This window comes from Bos indicus, chromosome 15, assembly GCF_029378745.1.
Source record: "Bos indicus isolate NIAB-ARS_2022 breed Sahiwal x Tharparkar chromosome 15, NIAB-ARS_B.indTharparkar_mat_pri_1.0, whole genome shotgun sequence".
NCBI classification, from domain to species: Eukaryota; Metazoa; Chordata; class Mammalia; order Artiodactyla; family Bovidae; genus Bos; species Bos indicus.
The window spans coordinates 58658868-58679271 of NC_091774.1; the positions used below are offsets into that span (position 1 = coordinate 58658868).

Sequence of the window (20404 nt, forward strand, 5' to 3'; positions counted from 1 at the left end):
CCTTCAGGAGCCCCAGAAGGAGAGTCACTGGTTTAAACCCTGGGTACAACTCAGACCACACCCAGCACATTGTTGCCTTGTGAGGCAGTGTGTTTCCCAGTCAATGGACACATTCCAGTAGAGTTGGACAATTGGAGAAGTGTTCTGGGGTGGGGGAGAGATTTCAGGATTGAGACACCTACACTACTCTTAACACAAGAGAGAGATCAGACAAACGTATTGGGAAAAACTCAAATCAAACAGAAAGAAAACTCTTGGCAGTAAGAGTTGTTTACTTCCTTATTCTCAGGTGAAGAAACCAAGGCCCTGAAGGGTTAAGTATGTCACCACTCAAGGTCACCTGTGTGATTTATTGACAGATCTGGAAACCAGCTTTCTGTATTCCCAGCAGAATGCTCTTTCCTCTTGAATTGAAAGAAAATCCAGCAGTTCACTAGTTTGTGGAATGAAGGACCTGTACTTAAAGATGTTCATATATTGCCCTTGTTTAGAACAAAGTTGCCTGGTATATAACACAAATACTTCTCTAGAAAGACAGCCCACAGAAAATAAGCTAACAATGAAATTTACAGAGAGTAATTCAGACACCAAGATATCAAGACTTGACCATCAAAAAAGGCATAAACATTTAGCCACTGATTACTGACCTACCTGGGAATACAACTAACATTAGAGGAAACGTAAGAAAATATTTTCAAATAATACTGTTAAAAGAAAGGTGCTTGGTATCATGAAAAAAGTACACCTTAGGGAAGAATTTGAGATGATGCTTCCCAAAGAAGAAAAAACAACAGATTATTTTTTAAAACCCTTCAAAGCCCCTCAGGTAACCATCAATTTTATATAGAAAGCTTGCTAACCTGCCTCTGTACAGGGTACGCACACTGTGAAGGCTGGAGAGATTATGACTAATTACATGGAAGTGAGGACGTTGAGTAACTTTTTGTACAGTATCCAAATTACTGAAACAGAGTGATTTTATTTTCCAAGTGTGAAGCCATACCGACAGGAAACAAGCGGGGCTATTCTACCCCAGCAAAGCGCCTTAGCTAGTCAGGCATTCTGCAACAAGTCTCCATGGCAAATTTCCTAACACACACTTCTAAACACAAAGAACTCTTCCTCGGAGTGAGTGGCAATAAATAGGCTTGTGCAACTTCAACTAGAAGGATATTCAGATCCTTCTGGGATCTTTTCACGAAAGCAGCAGAACGCTATAGTCACCTTGCCATCCTAAAATTGTGAAAGGATTATAAAATCATAGAACATCTGGAAGCTACAAGCAGCCTAAATAGGACCTAGGGAATCCAATGACTTCATTTTTCCAATGAAAAACTGTCACCCACCTCCCGAAAAAAAAGGTAGAATGACTTGCTCAAGGCCACCCAATTACTGAGTAGCATGGTAAGAACTATTACAGTCAAGAGCTCAAACCCACTACCCTCTCCACAAAGCCACAGAAACAGCCTTTATAATCCTAAAACTATGCACCAGATATAACCTAGGATGTGGAAATTTGTGTCCCTACAGGTCTCAAATTTTGTGGCCACACAAACCAGAGAACATACATTCACAATCCCTTCCCCACCTCCACCGTGACTTCATCTCTTTATCTCCCCATCAAGAATCTTGGAACACAGGTGATTAAGACAGACCTTATTAGATCTAATAGAGGAATAACCTTGAATCTTTTTGATTAAAAATACACGTTGGAATTTTAATACTAGTCAGAGCACTTCCTTTCAAACATGTCAGGGTGAAGTGTGACAAGCCATTGCACTGTGACACAGGATGGGGAACTGCTGCTGCGAAATATAAATAATCACTACAGGTGCAGCCGATGCTGTGAACACAAGAATCTCATCAACAATACTGAGGATTAGATCTGATTTTGCCCCTAGACTTGGATAAAGCAGCTTTCGGCAGGAAATAGACACTGTTAGACTGAACAAGTTTAAACGAGCCTGAAGGAGAAGAAGCAGGTAGCCTCCTCACTCTGGGGCCTTCTCAGATCTGGACAAAAGGCTAAATGCTGAGAATGCGGAGTTTGGCAATCCCGTGTGGGAATGAGGGCTGAATTCCAATCCCCAATTCTGCCCCTTGGTGTGCCCTGAAGTCCTTATTTATTCACTGCAACATTTTTAAAGTGCTTCCTGGGTACCGGGCTCTGTGCAACTCCACGTTGAATAAAATAAAATCCCTGCTCTGTCGACCAAGAGTCTCCAATATGGGATGTGTACACCCCTGAGTGAGGTGAAGGTGAGATGCCACTGATGAATGACAAAAAAATACAAGAACTGATTTAAAATTATAGTCTCATCGTTTTGACTTCTATTTTTGTGATTACCATTTTACGGATAACTAAATAGGCCTTGGTGCCCATGCTCCAGAAGTTAGAAAATCAGTCAATCAAAGTTTGGGAACCCTTGATCTAGTCCCTTGGTGTGTAGCTTAGGCTCACCAAAGCTGTGATGGGACAGCAAATCAGAAGTACTTGCAAACAGACCACGGGTGATTCCAAGATGTCTTGTAAGATCAACTGTTGAATGGGCAGATCATAGCACCCACCCCTCCCCAATGTGGCTTTTGAAGTCACTGATTTTCCAAAATGCAAATATACTGACCTTGTGACGCCCTTTACATGCACTGGTCATATAACATATACTTTTAAGGGTGAAATGGAGAGTATTCAGGTGAAATAAGGAGTTGTCAGGTGTATAATACTCTACAGGTCATGAAGTGAAGAAGAAAATGTAACACAAGTGCCCACTACCACAGCTCAGAAAGTGCTACGATGATGCTAGTTTAGGCAATCTGATCTGGACTGGTGCCAATTATCTTCATGTTTCCCAAGCCATCCAGTCACTTGTGTAAGGCTCAAAGTCAAAAACAGGACATTGGTGAATTCTAAAGAAAGATGTCTGATGCTGTATAGCAAGGAGTGCACTCTCATAAAAATGTTGTATTTCTTTGTGCTTTTTAGGTAATAAGGTAAAACAGCCCTTTTCCTTACAGAGCAGGCAAGACTAGTCATTAAAACTCAAGGAATCTGCTCACAAGGTCTTTTCAACTGGTCAAAATAGTAAAAGTATGCTTTTCTCTCTGGGGCTTGAAAGAATTGTCAGGGAAAGGTACCTCTTCTGCAATGAATTCCCTAAAAGTTTAAAGAGGTCTTGGGGGAAAAAACAGTCCCATCCCCTCTACCTAGTCTTCTTTCCTTCTGGTTCCCCACTCCCACCCCAACTTTTCCACATAATGTATCTTTTGTAGGCAAAATGCTCCTCACTGCAAAGTTAACATTTTTCATGGAAAAGTTAAATTTCACCTTATTGAAGGAAAATGACTTCAATTATGTAACTTCAAGCTGAAAGGAGGGGGATAAAAAAAGAGGAGTGGTGGTGGCCAAAGAATGACACCGGTTCCAAGGCAACTGGCCACAATACTCAAAAAAAAAAAAAAAAACACCCATTGGCAGACGGCAAGCAGAACAGTTCCCACCACCCACCTGGAGACAGCAATACTCTGGCCTGAATAGAGAGGATTCTCCATGGGGGTCTGCTCTTTCCAACTGTCTAGGTCTAAGAGATCCCCCTCAGGAGGTATAAGGTAAAAGGAAATTCCCTTTACCCAAGGCCTTTCAGAACCCCTTTCTCTCTCAGTTCTTTCACTGCCCTTGATTTAATCTGGCCACACAGCACAAGGAGGAACAGGAGCCTACCCCAAGCCCGGCACTCAATTATCCTACTCTTTCTCTACGGAGGCCATTTGCCAATGCCACCTCCGGCACCTATTTCAGATTCTTCTTTTCTGAAGCGAATGTCTAAAAGCAGAGACTGTCCCCATTTGTGGAGAGGGTCTGTGGAAGTCAGAACCATTTGAGCGACTTCCCCAACCTCGGGGAGCTCAAAAGGAAAGTTCTCCTGGTTAAGCAACAACAGAAAACGGCTACCTTTCGAGACGGGCAGAGTTTATGCTCTAGTACTTTCATTTTCCTCCAGTATCCTGTACTTCAGGTCAGCATTCCTTCTTTAAAAGGCCTTGTTGGGTAAGAAGACTAATACATTCAGAGAAACCTGCAATTTCCCCTCCTTCTCCCTTGTTTTGGCCTGGCTTCCCCGCGCGCTCCAGAACCCCAGGCGCTGGCTGATGAGTCCGGAGTGCAAGCGGACCCAGGTGCCAGGTTGCTCTCCCCGGACAGAGCCAAACAGGAAGGCCACTGGCCCTGACTACCGTACAGGTGTTTCTTCTCCCCACATGCTGGAACTCGGGAGGCTCCAGGTGCTTCCCCACGAAAACCTCCTCGGTCTCAGACTCGGGCCAAGTTCGAGGCGCCCTCACCCCTAACGCCTGCAAAGCTCTTGCCAGCTGAGCAGGGGGCCCGGGTGAGAAGAGAAAGTCGCGTGAAAAGGTTGCCAAGGGCAAGCGTTTCCAGATTCCTCTTTCCTCCTCGGCCCCAGATGCACTTGAGAGTTAGGGGGTGTGGGGGAGCTGATGATCGTGCCCTTAAAGCCTGGGAAAAAAAGCTACACGGGTCTCGGACCCGGATTGGCAAAGCTGGGGAAGCCCGTGGCGCTGGAGTGAGTGCCAAAGAGGTGCCGGCGCCCCCTCCCCCCCCCCTCCTCGGCACATTGCGGGGGGTGGGGGTGGGATGGGATCTGCCACTGGCTCCGCCCCCCGGCGCCCTCACCCCGGGCGCCCCCGCAGCCCGACTCACAGCAATTGGGTGAAAGCGCTGAGCCCCTCGGGCACGGCCGTCAGCCCCTTCCCGGAGCAGTCCACCCGACGGTCTCCGTCGCAGCTACAGGGCGCCGCGCAGAGAGGCGGCGCCGCGCCGCTGGGCTCGGCTGAGCCGCGCAGCCCCAGGGCGAGGAAGCAGAGCAACCCCAGCGGGCCCGGCATTGCTGCGGCCGCCACCCGCGCCGGCCTCTCCCGCGGCGCCGCTCGCTCGGCGCGCCTCCGCCGCCCTCCGACGCCCCCCGCCGCCCTGGGCGGCAGGCCTGCGGGTTGGGCCGGGGGCTCTCCTCTCTCGGCAGTCACGCGGGCTCGGCTCCTTCAACAGTCCGCGGCAGCAGCGCAGGAACGCGGCGCTCCGGAGTTTCGCCCTTCCCGCTGCTCCATGGAAGCGCAGAGGCAGCCCCAGGTCCTCCCGCGGCTCAGGCCAGCCGGCCCGGCCGGGCGCAGCTGCGGGGGCCGCGCTCTGCCATCGCACCCGCCTCCTGGTCCCCGGCCTCCCGCCGCAGCCGCTCTTCAAGGTTGCGGAGCGCAGACTTCAGCCATGCCGGCCCCTCGCCCCAGCCCCCGCCCGGCTCTCGCACAAACACCCAGGCTCTTTCTCGCTCTTCTCGCAGCCGCGGCTCGATCTCCTCCGGTCCTTTTTCCCTTCTAGGGTTGCACGCTCGGGTTCCCAAGCCCCCAGCCGCTGGGTTATGCAAATCACTTAGGTACATGCAAAACTAACCCCTCTCCCGGAGCGCCATTGGCCGGGGGAGGTCTCTAGCTCATTACTATGCGAGGAGAGGAGCCACCATTGGCCGAGAGTGGACCAGAAGGGCGTGTGTATCGGGCGTGAGTGACAAGGTGGTGGTGGTGGTGGTAGTTCTAGGCAGAAATCCCTGACTTGGCTCGATTTGCGTGGCAGGTTGTGGATCGAAGGTAGAAGGATCTGAAGACGTAGAATCTGGTTTTCCCCCATACACACACTTGTTTTCTTCCCTCTGCAGAAACTGGATCTCCTAAATTGGACGACCTGAAAAGTAGAACTTGCCTCCAGCGTTCAGTTAAGTTTCAAATGACTGTGCTGCTCCAAATGGTGAGGACTCTGGGAGCTGTACCAATGGGGAAAAGATTTTAAAGAGGATGGAACAGGCTTCTCTTAATCTGGCATAAATATTTGTTTCACCTATATACTAAAATTAAAACAGTGTACCCCCCACGAACCTCTCCCTTCACCTAACGTCTTTATACCTATCTCGATATGCACTGAGTAGCTAAGTCTTAGCATTAGCTATCCACTATATGGAGTTTTGGTGACCCTCGACGCAGACTATTTTCTCACCTACTTCAAAACCCTGGAACACAGGAATCTTGTTAGGGTCAACAGAAGTGATGTTTCTGAACACTGGACAATTTTTCCAGACGACGAAACAGTGCTAGGAACTACCCTTGAGAAGCCAGCAGCAACTTTGGTGTTATTATCAGTATTCCTTCCTCTTCTGGACTTTTATGGCATAATAGACCCCACGTTATTGGTTTTTTTTTTTTTTTTTTTATTGTTGTTTGTACCAACTAGTGCTTTGTAGGCACCTCCTTTCTTGCTGTCCACTATGATTTTGAGTTATTTTTCTCAATTTTGAAGACATTTCCCACACATATTTTAAGGTAGGCAGAGTTAAAATTTTCACTCTCATCAAGTTGATTACTCATGTCATATAAGTAAAATTAAAGAAACTAGAAATAAGTTGATACAGACCCGAAAATTTTAAATGAAAATTTTCCATCATCCTTACATTCAGATTTTAAAATAATGCCAGTTGGGCATATGAGTAACAATAAATTCTTGTTTGACATGCTTGACAGTCAAATAAATACAGATATGCCTTGAATTTAAGTTTTAGGAACGACCTGTTTCCTATAGTTGTAGGTTTGAAAGAGAATTTAAAGGTAGCTGGACAACCCTCTGGTTTTATGGATAAGAAATCGGAAAAAAAAAAAAAAAATCGGAAGCTTGCAGATACTGTGCTCTGTCCAATATCATCACAGAACAGCTCCTGGGCTCCTGGTTCCTTGTATGGTACCCTTGGAGCCTTCTCTAAACTGGATTCCATTGTCTAAATCACTTCCATTATTTGCTGGCAACTCTCAGGAGCAAGTGAAAACTGTTAATTTTGTTTCTTTGATTCCTTTAACACTTCTCTTTCATTACAACAGAATTTTCTTGCCAAGATATCATTATCTTCTTTTTTTATAATAATAATATGTTATACTGATTGATCTTATTTTGGCCAAATAACTCGTTTCCTTTCTTTAAACTTTAGTAAGCATAAGAATCACATGCAAAACTTGACTAAAACTGCAAAACATCTTAATAGGCTTTAAAGCCTCGAAATCAACGTTTTGATGCATGTCAAGTCGGGAACTTTATCCTTTGCTTTCAAGGAATAAGATCTTAGGGCTGGGAACTCAAGTGAAAGGAGAGATTTGGATTTTGGAAAAGGGAGAGATATAGATTTTATTGAAGAACACATTTCTATTATCTAGGAGATGACGAAGGTAAGAAAGGAGGATTCAAATTTGCAGCTTGTCTAAGAAGAGAAAATATTAGGAACAAAGGACATGGGTAGAGGAAAAAAAGAGGTAAGATATGTTACAGTCTTAGTGTTTCATATAGTTGCTACATTATGTATGCTTTGCTTTATACTGGCCAATTAGTCTTCGCTTCTTGGATAAGATGCCCGAAGAGAGAAAAAAAACACACCCTGATTTTTAAGATACTATCCCAGATAACTAGAGAAAAATGATCAGCTTTTCCATAACCCTTAAGGACCTGGAATGATATCTAGATGAACCAAAATTTGATGACAGACAAGAGATAAATTTAATAGAGACTCTGCCTGCAGACTGGTTCTTCTTTCTAGCTTTTCATGCCATGGATGAGTAAATAGGTAGCATCCACAGGCTAGATAAGAGGAAGTGGAGCAACGAAGGAGGCGTCCCTTCCTGGTGATGCTCATCTTGGGGCTTTGGGGCAGAGGGTACAAGGTGTGTTGACTCGTGGACAAGCTGGACTTTGGTCCCACTCACCCTCTCACCCATTCTTACAAATACAGACCTATGCAAGTGTATGCTTCTGCAGGCTGCTCTATTAAGGAAACAAAAACAGAGATTGTGAGGGTTCTCTGGGAGTGCTATAACGACTAAATTAAAAGTCCTCGAATGTACAGAATTTCACTTTTTATAAAATACTTCCAAATGACAAAAGAAAAAAAATCTAAGTTCACAGCAGTCAGCTTAAGAAATACAGTGTTACAAATGTAGTTGAAGTTCCCTTTGTACTCCTCCCCAATCATATTCCTTTCCTTCTTTCTTTCCCTGGAAGTAAGCCCTTGCCTAAACTTCATCATTAATGCCCATGCATATTTTCATGCTTTTTGTATGTGTGCATCCCTAAAAAGAATATCATTCTGTATTCTTCAGCAACTTGTTTTCTTCAACCTGTGAGCTTTGTCCATGTTCATGAACTATGTGCTATTGTTAATTCATTTTCATTACTACATAGTATTCCATTTAAAAATAACTCAGTATTTATTTGTCCATTCTATTTAAACTTTTGGGTTTTTTTTCTAAAACTACTACCATGAATATTCTTGTTCAAGTCTCCTTTTTCATATATGCAAGAGATTCTCTAAAATGTATTTTCCTTTATATATGTGTGTGTGTCTAGGAGTGGAATTTCTGGGTCATAGCTTAGGTACAGGAGAAGGTGATGGCACCCCACTCCAGTACTCTTGCCTGGAAAATCCCATGGACAGAGGAGCCTGGTAGGCTGCAGTCCATGGGGTCGTGAAGAGTCAGACACGACTGAGCGACTTCACTTTCACTTTTCACTTTCATGCATTGGAGAAGGAAATGGCAACCCACTCCAGTGTTCTTGCCTGGAGAATCCCAGGGACGGGGGAGCCTGGTGGGCTGCCGTCTATGGAGTCACACAGAGTCGGACATGACTGAAGTGACTTACCAGCAGCAGCTTAGGTACACTCACACACTCACCATTATTGGATGTCAAATGGCTTTCCAATGTGACTGTACTTACTTGTCCTTCCTTCAGCAGAGAATAAGAAACCTCATTACTCTACTTCCTACCAATACTAATGTTTTAAGACTTAAATATTTGTGAACCTGATGCACACCAAATAAAATCAAAGTGTAGTTTAAATTGAATTTCCCTGATTACAACTGCATCTTCTCATGTATTTATTGGGCATTTGGTGTGCTCTTCCATATACTGCCTATTTGTTTCCTTTGCCTGTTTGTTTTCTGTTGAGTTGCTTATATTTGTTTTTCTAGTTTAGGGCCAGACAGTAAATATTTGGAGCCTTGTGGACCACATGGTCTCTGTCATAACTATTCAACTCTGCCATTGTAGCACAAAAGCAATCATAAATGATATGTAAGCAAATAAATGTGGCTGTGTTCCAATAAAACCTTTTTTTTTTTTTTGGCAAAAACACATGTTGGACTAGTTCTGGCCCGTGGGCCATACAGTTTCCCAACCCTGTTTTATAGGTGCTAATCCTTTATTGAAATCTAATTATTTTTTAAAACCATTTGTAGGATTATGTAAAATTCAGAAAGACACGCCTCAAATGTAACCGTCTTTCCTTGCCTGTTGACATTAAGCACTTTTAAACTTCTGGTCTCCGTGGTGAGCTCATGGTGAAGATTATATTGCAGGAGCCCTTAAGAGTCCATTGCAAGCTTAAACATGCCTCTCTTTCTAGAATGAATGGTGTACAAGTCGTCCTGGATGCTTAGGGTTTATGGTACCTCCCATCCAAAAGACACTCCAAATATTGACCTGATGCAGTCACATGATGGGTGAATAATAGCTGTTGACTTTATGAAAAGCATCCGTGCCAGACCCGCCACCTGATGTTTGAAGCTGTTTCGTTGCTGTTGTTTAGTCGCTAAGTCATGTCCGACTCTTTGCAACCCCATGGACTGAGCCCGCCAGGCTCCTCTGTCCATGGGATTCTCCAGGCAAGAATACTGGAGTGGGTTGCCATTTCCTTCTCCAGGGGATCTTCCTCATCCAGGGGTCCAACCCACAACTCCTGCAGTGCAGGCAGATTATCGCTGAGCCACCAGGGAAGCCCTCAAAGCTGTTTATGTTATTAAAATTATGTATGTATCTATACATACATACATATTTATGGGTTTTTATATGTACATATACAAACACAAGCTTGAATCAAGATTGCTGGGAGAAATATCAATAACCTCAGATATGCAGATGACACCACCCTTATGGCAGAGTGAAGAGGAACTAAAAAGCCTCTTGATGAGAGTGAAAGAGGAGAGTGAAAAAGTTGGCTTAAAGCTCAACATTCAGAAAACGAAGATCATGGCATCCGGTCCCATCACTTCATGGGAAATAGATGGGGAAACAGTGGAAACAGTGTCAGACTTTATTTTTCTGGGCTCCAAAATCACTGCAGATGGTGACTGCAGCCATGAAATTAAAAGACGCTTACTCCTTGGAAGGAAAGTTATGACCAACCTAGATAGCATATTCAAAAGCAGAGACATTACTTTGCCAACAAAGGTTCGTCTAGTCAAGGCTATGGTTTTTCCTGTGGTCATGTATGGATGTGAGAGTTGGACTGTGAAGAAGGCTGAGCGCCGAAGAATTGATGCTTTTGAACTGTGGTGTTGGAGAAGACTCTTGAGAGTCCCTTGGACTGTAAGGAGATCCAACCAGTCCATTCTGAAGGAGATCAGCCCTGGGATTTCTCTGGAAGGAATGATGCTAAAGCTGAAACTCCAGTACTTTGGCCACCTCATGCGCAGAGTTGACTCATTGGAAAAGACTCTGATGCTGGGAGGGACTGGGGGCAAGAGGAGAAGGGGACGACAGGATGAGATGGCTGGATGGCATCACTGACTCGATGGACGTGAGTCTCAGTGAACTCCAGGAGTTGGTGATGGACAGGGAGGCCTGGCGTGCTGAGATTCATGGGGTCGCAGAGTCAGACACGACTGAGGGACTGATCTGATCTGATCCATACATAAACACTTCAAAACATAATAGATTCCAGGAAATAAGGAAATAATATCAAGTCTAATCCCTACCCCTCAGACAACTGTTATGTCCCTACTCTAACAACTGAGTCCTCAAGGTAAATGCTTGTTTCTATGCTCTGCTGCCTCCACATCTGGATCCAGGGCTCTGGGCTGGTGGAACTCCCACACTGGGCCTCAGAGGCTTGCAGTCTTAGTGTCTCACTTACTTGTCCTTTTCTTTGGAGTCTCAATGTCTCTAGAGTGGTCCTGTTTTGCACAGGAAATAGCATCTATTTTTTAGGGATAAGTTTAAACTACAATGATTATCTTGAATCACACACAAAAAATAAAAATATCAAATTGTTGAAAAATTAAAACTATCTTTTTAAGCCATACAAGTGGTCAAACTTGGGCTTATGGGACCTCTTTCCTCTGCCACCTGTGTAGAACTGATGGACCTTGGCACGTGGTGACTGGCAGTAAGGCTTCTGGTGTGACTGAAGACCATTCTTGAAACCAGCCCTTTTCAAAACATCACCTCAAAATTTCTTAAGTTTCTTGACCTGGTCAAATATCCTGCAGTCAGATGTCCTATTCAGTACTTCTAAAGACCCGTATTGACCCTAAACTTCAAAATATTAGGACAAGTATCAGAAACATTTTCCTATACACAATATACCTAATATATATTCTTAACCCTTTCTAATTCTGATTTTCTTTTCCTGATATTTCCATTTCAAATCTAACCCAAGAAGAGAATGAGAGTCGGCAACAATTTCTGAATTACACAACTGCTCGTAGATCCCGAGGTCCATGTGATAATAATCTACTAATCTACAATCTACTAATCTACATAATCTACTAATGATAAAAAGAATGAGGCAAAAAAAAAAAATTAAATGAGCATTAAAGCAGCCAGGCCTTATCACAGAAAAGTAAAGGGAGAAAAATCAGAGTAGAAAACTGTGAAGATTATCACCTAGTCATGCTGAGCATTTGCTCCGGCCAAAGTTTTAACATAAAGTTCAGACACAGAATGTGGTTCCTTTTCACTCCCTCAAAATTCCAAATAGAACTTTAAACGTTTTGGAAAGACCGTAACATGAGACAATTATTTCAAAGAACTACATGCAAAGTCTCTGAAGCCCATAATGGACATGGATAGAAAACCAGCACTCGGGGTGGGGTGTGGGGTTGAAGACAGTTCTACTGCTGAAGTGTATCCTTGAAAGCTCTTCCTTGTCTACAAGAACATACATGCAAAGAAAGCTAGGAAAGAAGGCAGTAAGAGACTGTAGACTCAAGGAGAAGTTGTGGGAAGAGGTGGAAAGAATACTTCACATTCTGTAGATTGTCTTTCTTTTCCTGTTCTGGCTCCTAATGCTGTCTCAAAAAAGACTAATTGGGTAAACACATCTTAGGTAATTTCCTTTCTTTTTGTCTAACAACAGCTACCATCACTCTCTTCTAATTAAAAGGAGTGGCAATCAGAATGAAAATTTTAACAATCCCAAGGTTTCTGAAAATGTCTTTAATATAATTTCAAAAATAAAAATTCTGAGGCAATTGCTCTAAAAATTCAGACAAACTGCCAACCATCTATAATTCTCAGGATTACCTGAGGAAAGAGGCAAAGCAAGGGAGGATGTGGAGACTGGATCGAGGGGGCTGGATGTTAGGGTGATGACAAAAATGCTTTCTTGGGGTCTAGTTGACAAAATCTGGTACTATTTATTACACTCCTTTTTTTTTTTTTTTTTTTTTGCCTCAGGTTAGTGTTAAAATATATGAATTCAGTTCACAGAACACATATGAGCAAAGTTAAAATTTTTCAATATGAAAGAGAAAATGGAGGACCTTGAGGTGTTAGGAAAACACATTATATTCACTTTTCCAGTTTGTTCCTTTTAGTCCAAAATAACACAAACTTGTCAAACTTTTCGACTTTTGTGGGGAGTTTTTATTTTTCCCCAAGGAATAGTTACCATACATCTAACACCTCAGACTCTACTCTCCTGGGGACTGAGCAGTTTCGATCAATTCACAGGTAAGTCAGTGGAGAAGACTTTAGACATACAAATTCCACCTCCATTGATTCTAAAATAGTAGGTCTGGGATGGGGCCTGAGAGTCTCAATATTTTAAAAGTTCCGCTTCTGATGTAATTTGCCACCCAAACTTATGAGTCTCTGCTACAGGATTCTTTTGGTCCTTTGAGAAGCGGACACCCATATAGGATTGCTTATGCAAAAGATTCATGAAGGGAAATGTTAGTGAAGAAACATGGGGAGGGAAGTATGGGAGACTCTTAGAGCCCTGAGATCTTATGATGCAAGTTTGACCCCAGGTCAGAGAGGAAAGGAAGGAAAAGTGGTTGGATGAGTCTCTGATGGCAGTGCAGTTTCATCAAAGCTTGGTACGTCCAATGGGGAGACCCTAAGACAAACTCACCCATCAGAGGAGTCCCGTGCCTCCTGCCTTAGTATTTCTGCAGCACTGAGTCACTGACTGGGACCAGCCTCTGGGAACTATGGTGAAGAACTTCCCAGCAGGATTGTTAGTCAGTTAGTCAACCTATAGTCAGAGATTGGAAAGGTGCATTTTCTTGGCAGCCTCAAAATAGAAGGTATGATTTGGAGTCTGTCAAGCAGCTTACAATTCAATTTAACTTATAGAATTAATAAATTTAGGCTTAAAAAGGACCTTAAGATCTGTCTAAGCACCTAAGGCTTAAAAATGTTAAACAGCATCTCTGCTTCTTCTGGATATGTCTATAGTCAGCATTAGGGCTTCCCTGTTGGCTCAGACAGTAAAGGATCGACCTACAATCCAGAAGACCCTGGTTCCAGAAGATTCCCCTAGACAGAGACATGGCAACCCACTCCACTATTCTTGCCTAGAGGAGCCTGGCAGTCCTGGCAGTCCATGGGGTCACAAAAAGTTGGACACAACTGAGCAAACTACACCTTACACATGGTCAGCATATTCACATCCTCATTAGGGGCTGACTCCATCTTTGGATGGTTCTGGCTGTTAGAAAGTTCTGTCTTATGTTGTGCCAAACTTTCTTCTTGATACTTGTGAAATCCTCAGAAACAGAAGGATCTCTGGAGATCACCAGTTAAATCTCATTTACCAGAGATAACTGAATTACTAAAGACAGCATACCTAGTCACTGGCAGAACTGGAGCTAATATCTAGGTCAATTGCTCATTCCACTCTATATTTGACTTGACAATGTATTTTTAATTTGCAAGGAAAGGAGAACATTAAAAAAAGTTTAGTGTCATACAAAGCAAGTTAATCGTAATACCTCAGTTTTTTTATTTATTTAAAGGAACTTACCAGGTCCCTCTGAAATGAATTAAAAAAAAAAAATCTTTTGGCCACACCTCACAGGATGTGAGATCTTAGTTCCCCAACCCAGGATTGAACCCATACCCTCTGCATTTGAAGTGTGAAATCTTAACCACTGAACCACCAGGGAAGTCCCTGAAACAACGTTTCTTTTGATTAAACATTGTATTTGAATTTGAGTGAAGATAATCAAAAGATGTAAAGCTGAAAATAATTTCCAGCCAACTAAAGTTGTTCATATTTAGAAGGATCAAAACAGTGCTGAATCAATTGTACTCCTCTCCCACCCCTGGAAACCTATATACTGAATAGTATCTATGTAACTTATTTAGGTTTGTTTTTCTTTTAGAATGTGTTTAGAAAGTTTTTTTCCCACATTTACAAAGCTTTGAATTTCATAAAATACATAGAAATACTAATCTTGGGCTTTAAAGAAAAGGTTGAGTACATTTTAAAACTTACACCTGATCCCTGGTGACTCAAATGGTAAAGAATTCACCAGCAATGTGGGAGACCTGAGTTTGATGCCTGGGTTGGGAAGATCCCCTGGAGTAGGAAATGGCAACTGGTCCCAGTTCTCTTGCCTGGAAAATTCCATGGACAGAGGACCCAGCCGGGCTACAGTCCATGGGGTAGGTCGGATACAACTGAGCACTTCACTTCACTAATCTTTAGTTAGCAAGAACAATTAATACTAGAAAATTCTTACATAGTATCAACAGCACGTTGGTGCCACCTTGTGGTAGAACATTAAAAGGTAGGAGGAAAAGGTTATGTAGAGTTTAATAAATCTGTGAGGTTCTAGTTACAGGAGGAGGTGGGGAAAAGGGGGGGACGTGTGTGTTACTGACTCCCTTTATCAGTTTTAAAAGAAAAGTATTCGTATTATAAAATGTCACATTGGATTTTAAGAATTCCAATTTTGCCAATGTTTTCAATTTTTAAGACTTAACGTGGTTTGAAACTTTGTGTTTTAATTCTGTTTCCAACATTACTTACGTGTTTAGATGTTTATATCGAGGTTTTACCTCTATCTCAGTGGTTACTTCTCACTGCTTCTCTTGGAAGCACTCACACCATGGGAGACTGGTAAGTCTGGGAAGAAGGAAGAAGTGTTTCTATCTCATATCTGCCCTTCTGAGGATGGTATCTAGGGCCCTGAAGAATGGGCATGATGAGAAATCAGTCATGGTCCAGATGAGGAGGTTCAATGTGGCAAATTTGAGGAGCACATTTTCTTAAGCCTAAGGTATGTATGCCTGCCCTGTCTTTAACAGAAAGTAGGCTCCTGGAGGCAAGGGCTTTGTCTTTTTTCTCTACTGCACCCCTACCCTCTAAGAACATGACTGGCACAGAGAAGATATTCAATAAATATGTGGAGTAAGAACAAATAAATAATAAAGGCGGTATCTTGGCCCACATCAACCAATTCATTGATTTCCTCCCGCATTCAGAACTCTAGAGGGGAAGAGAAACACTCTTTACTGGGCCGTATCAAAACACTAGTTTCCCCGATATTCACATGGGTAACTTCTTCAGTTCACACCGTTCAGGTTTCGGTTCAAACATCATCTCTTCAGAGAGGCGTTTCAGTCCTCTTTCTGTACAATAGCACCACCATGTTCTTTCATGTCATTCTCTCAGCAAGGATGGACTGATTGTCTGCCACATGCCAGGCACTGGTCTGAGCATATGGCAGGAAACAAAACAGAGGCCTGCCTTGCTCTCGAGAAGTTTATGATTTTGTGGAAGTAGTGGGCTGACAAAATAGACAAAAACATTATCAGATTTCAGGCAAGGGAACATCAAGTGTAAAGGCCTGCCATGTTGGAGAAAGGGGAAGAGTCGAAGTGGAGAGGGGAAAGAGTGGAGGGCTTCAGAGGGAGGCATATAGTATGGGCTGGGGGTGTTATGGTGAGGTGCTTAGATTTATATTCTAACTATGGTGGGGAGTCAGTGGGTATGTTAAGGGTGATTTATAGAAAAGGATCATCAGCACAGAGTAGGTGCTTAAAAATTGGTACTAGTACTCAGTCATTGCAAGCATTATGTGAAATACTGTCTGGAGGTTGGTGCTGTCAAGAGGTTCCAAGGAAAATTTAAAAAAAAACTAGCTGCTTAGATACGGTGGGTCCATGTCTCTGAGCCCACCTTGGACAGCCCAGAGAGAAAGGATGGTAGCATCAGTGGTTTTGAACCTCGAGTGATTTTCATGCTGCTGAGTCTTTTCTCTTTGGCTTTCATCCTTCTTGCCCTCCTGGACTTCTTAGCACTCATTACCACCTAAAAGTATGTTGCTTTCTTGTTCCTATGTATATGTGTGTGTATGACACAGGATTCTAGCTCAAAAAAGAAAACATCTAAACCAGAGAAGGCAATGGCACTCCACTCCAGTACTCTTGCCTGGAAAATCCCATGGACGGAGGAGCCTGGAAGGCTGCAGTCCATGGGGTCGCTGAGGGTCGGACATGACTGAGCAACTTCACTTTTCCTTTTCCTTTCATGCACTGGAGAAGGAAATGGCAACCCACTCCAGAGTTCTTGCCTGGAGAATCCTAGGGACGGGGAAGCCTGATGGGCTGCCGTCTATGGGGTCGTACAGAGTCGGACACGACTGAAGTGACTTAGCAGCAGCAAACGAAAAATACCAAGAAACCTAAGAAATAGAGAAAAATATGTATCTATGTATGTATAACTGAATCACTTTGCTGTACACCTGAAACTAACACAACATTGTACATTAACTTTTTTTTTAAGTCATTCAGTTGTATCCGATTCTTTGCGACCTCATGGACTATATATAGTCCATGGAATTCTCCAGGCCAGAATACTGGAGTATTCTGTATACTATTCTGTATACTGGAGTATAGCCTCTCCCTTCTCCAGTGGATCTTCCCAACCCAGGGATCGAACCCAGCTCTCCCACATTGCAGGTTGATTCTTTACCAGCTGAACCACAAGGGAAGCCCACATTACTATACTTCAATTAAAAAAAGAAAGCTATTGGGAATTCTCTGGCAGTCCCAGTGGTCAGGACTCTGCACTTTCACTGCCATGGCCCCAGAGTCAATCCCTGGTTGGTTAGGAAACTAAGATCCTGCTAGCTGCATGGCTCAAATAGAGTGGGTAAACAAGATCCTACCATATAGCACAGGAACTATATTCAATATGTGATAAAACATGATGGAAAAGAATATGAAGAATTTTTACATATATGTATGACTTAATCTGGAGAGGGCAATGGCACCCCACTCCAGTACTCTTGCCTGGAAAATCCCATGGATGGAGGAGCCTGGTGGGCTGCAGTCCATGGGGTCGCTAAGAGTCGGACATGACTGAAGCGACTTAGCAGCAGTAGCAGCATGACTGAATCACTTGGTGTACAGCAGAAATTAACATTGTAAATCAACTACACTTCAATCATTTTTTCTAAAAATGAATGTAAGGAGGGGACTTCCCTGGTGGTCTTGTGGTTAAGACTCTTGTGTTTCTACTGCCGGGGGCAGGAGTTCAATTCCTGGTTGGGGAACCAAGATACTGCATGCCGTGTGCTGTGCCAAAATAGAATATGGGAGAGGAAAAAACCAGTAACTGCACTTGTGGCACTGGGGGAAAAGTATGGGCTTTGAAAACAAATTTGAGATTGAATCTTGGCCGTGTTGATCACTAACTGTATGATTTTGGAAAAACTATTTGATTTAGCTGATTCTGTGAAAGTTACGTGCACCTATCTTGATGCGTGTATTATCATTTTTATGTGTAACTCAGTTGGTAAAGAATCTGCCTGCAGTGCAGGAGACCTGGGTTCAATCCCTTGGTTGGGAAGATCCCCTGGAGAAGGAAATGGCAACCCACTCCCGTATCATTGCCTGGAACATTTCATGGACAGAGGAGCCTGCTGAGCTGCAGTCCATAGGGTCGCAAAGAGTCGGGCACAACTGAGACTAACACTTAGGGTAAGTTCTTTATCTACTTGCAAAATTATGAAAAGTAAGCCAATTCAGCAGGGTATACGAGTCACCATACTGTGCTAGGTGATGGGGGAACAAATGTGAAGACAGTAGTGATCCTTCTTGCTGTCACTGGAACTTAAACTTTAATGCGAAAGCACAATTAAGCACATAATATAAACAAAGGACTTCTCAGGTGGGCTGAGTGGTAAAAAACCCGCCTGCCAATGCAGGAGACGTGGGTTCAATCCCTGGACCAGGAAGATCCCCTGGAGGAGGAAATGGCAACCCACTCCAGTATTCTTGCCTAGAGAACTCCATGGACAAAGGAGCCTGGCAGGCTATAGTTTGTGGGGTTGCAAAGAGTTGGTCACGACTTAGCAACTGAACAATAATAATAACCAAGGAAACAAAGTATTGTCCTATTAGCAGAGGATGAGGAACCTACCTTTAGATGGAACAGATGGTGACTCCAACTTATACCTGAATGAGGAGCAGCCAGCCAGCGGAAGAACCAGAGTGTGAGCCTTCCAATGAGGGAACTGGTATGGAGTAAAGCAACTGGAACGCTGGGATGCGATTTGAGGAAGGAGGGAATGGATTATGCAGGACCTTTTAAATCATGGCAAGGGATCTAGATTTTATCCTAAGCACAACAGAAAGTTTTAAGGAAAAAACATAATCTATTATGACTGAAATAATGCTTTGCATCAAGTGTGCATAAGCAGCCAGCACAAACCTTTACCGGGTTAAACACCCCTGCTGCTGCTGCTAAGTCACTTCAGTGGCTTCCAACTCTGTATGACCCCATAGACGGCAGCCCACCAGGCTCCCCTGTCCCTAAAATTCTCCAGGCAAGAACACTGGAGTGGGTTGCCATTTCCTTCTCCAATGCATGAAAGTGAAAAGTGAAAGGGAAGTCGCTCTGTCATGTCTGACTCTTCGTGACCCCATGGACTGCAGCCTACCAGGCTCCTCCGTCCATGGGATTTTCCAGGCAAGAGTACTGGAGTGGGGAAACACCCCTGGCCAGAGACAAAAGCTCATCACATTCCCATCAGAACAAGGGCCATGCAGAAATGCCTCTTCTCAGTGCTGAATATTTTGCCACTGCAAACTCCTGCAAAGTCCTTGAACTGAGAAAGATACAGCTAATGCAATAACTGGCAGTCTTAAATGGGGAAAAACTCAAGTTCTGAGGGGCTTATGAGCCCAGGAGGCCACTGGAGGCAGAAGTCAACTACAGATGTTGTTTTAAGAAAGCATTTCAACCACAGCAGAGAACCCCTTCCCTCGCTCCCAGAGGCCAGGAGTCTTACCCTTTCTTCACCAAAACCATTTCCACTGAGACTCTCTGACTGTACACACGAGCCACATTTTGCTTCAGCACCCATTTTCAATAGCAATGCCACCAGAACCTGGGTTCTTATGTATCTCCTTTCTAGGGCTGCATAATCAAGGACCACATACATACTGGGTGGCTTAAAGAAATTGACTGTTTCAGTTTTGGAGGCTAGAGTCCGAGATCAAGGTATCCACCGACTTGGCTCCTTCTAAGGCTCAGGGAGATAAGCTGCTCATGCCTCTCCTTGTTTCTGTGGTTAGTTGCTGTATTGATAGAGCTATCACCCCAATCTCTGCCTTCATCTTCCCATGTGTTCTCCCTGTGTGTGTCCAGATTCTCCTTTCCTTATAAGGACACCAGCCATTCTGGAATTGGGCCCACCCAATCATCACACTTTCATAATTTCTAAAGACCCTATCTCCAAATAAAATCACATTCTGAGGGGTTAAGGTGCTAACGTGTATTTTGAGGGTAGGGAAAACAGACAATTCAATCTTTAATATAACACAAAGTCAAAAGTTAGCATCTAAACTCTGGGTTCAATGTACATCAAGTAAGAGATACCAGAAATAAAAACTTTTCCCAGGACTATTTCATGCTTTCAGATCGCACTTCCTTGCCAAATAAAAACAAAGGTTTGAGCTTTTGAGTTTTCATACTCTCTGATGAAATGCAGTTACTGTCACATAAAGGGACCTCATGTGTCACCAAAGGCCAAAATCTTATAATCTGATTGTTTAGAACAATTCTGGAGAGACTTAGAATCCTTCTAAGCTTTCTCTCCTAAACTTTTAAAAGAACCAAATCAGATCTTGACTGTGTCCAAAACACACTTTTCTATAGTTGATGAGAATCAGGAGAGCTTACACACAACTTCTTGGTGTGAAGTGCTTGTGCTTTTTAAAATATATTTAAATCAAAATAAAGCTGACAAATGGAATCTGTATGAATTTATTTTTTTCTCTGTATATAAA

General features: G+C 43.3%; 1 protein-coding gene across 1 annotated transcript in view; it reads right to left on the reverse strand.

Moving 5' to 3' along the window:
* Positions 1-4899, reverse strand: part of LGR4 (leucine rich repeat containing G protein-coupled receptor 4) — a 105341-nt gene extending 100442 nt beyond the window's left edge. The window contains exon 1 of the mRNA XM_019975164.2: positions 4715-4899. Coding sequence (XP_019830723.2) covers positions 4715-4899 — 185 coding nt within the window. The remainder of the gene's footprint in view (positions 1-4714) is intronic.
* Between the last annotated feature and the right edge of the window lie 15505 nt (positions 4900-20404).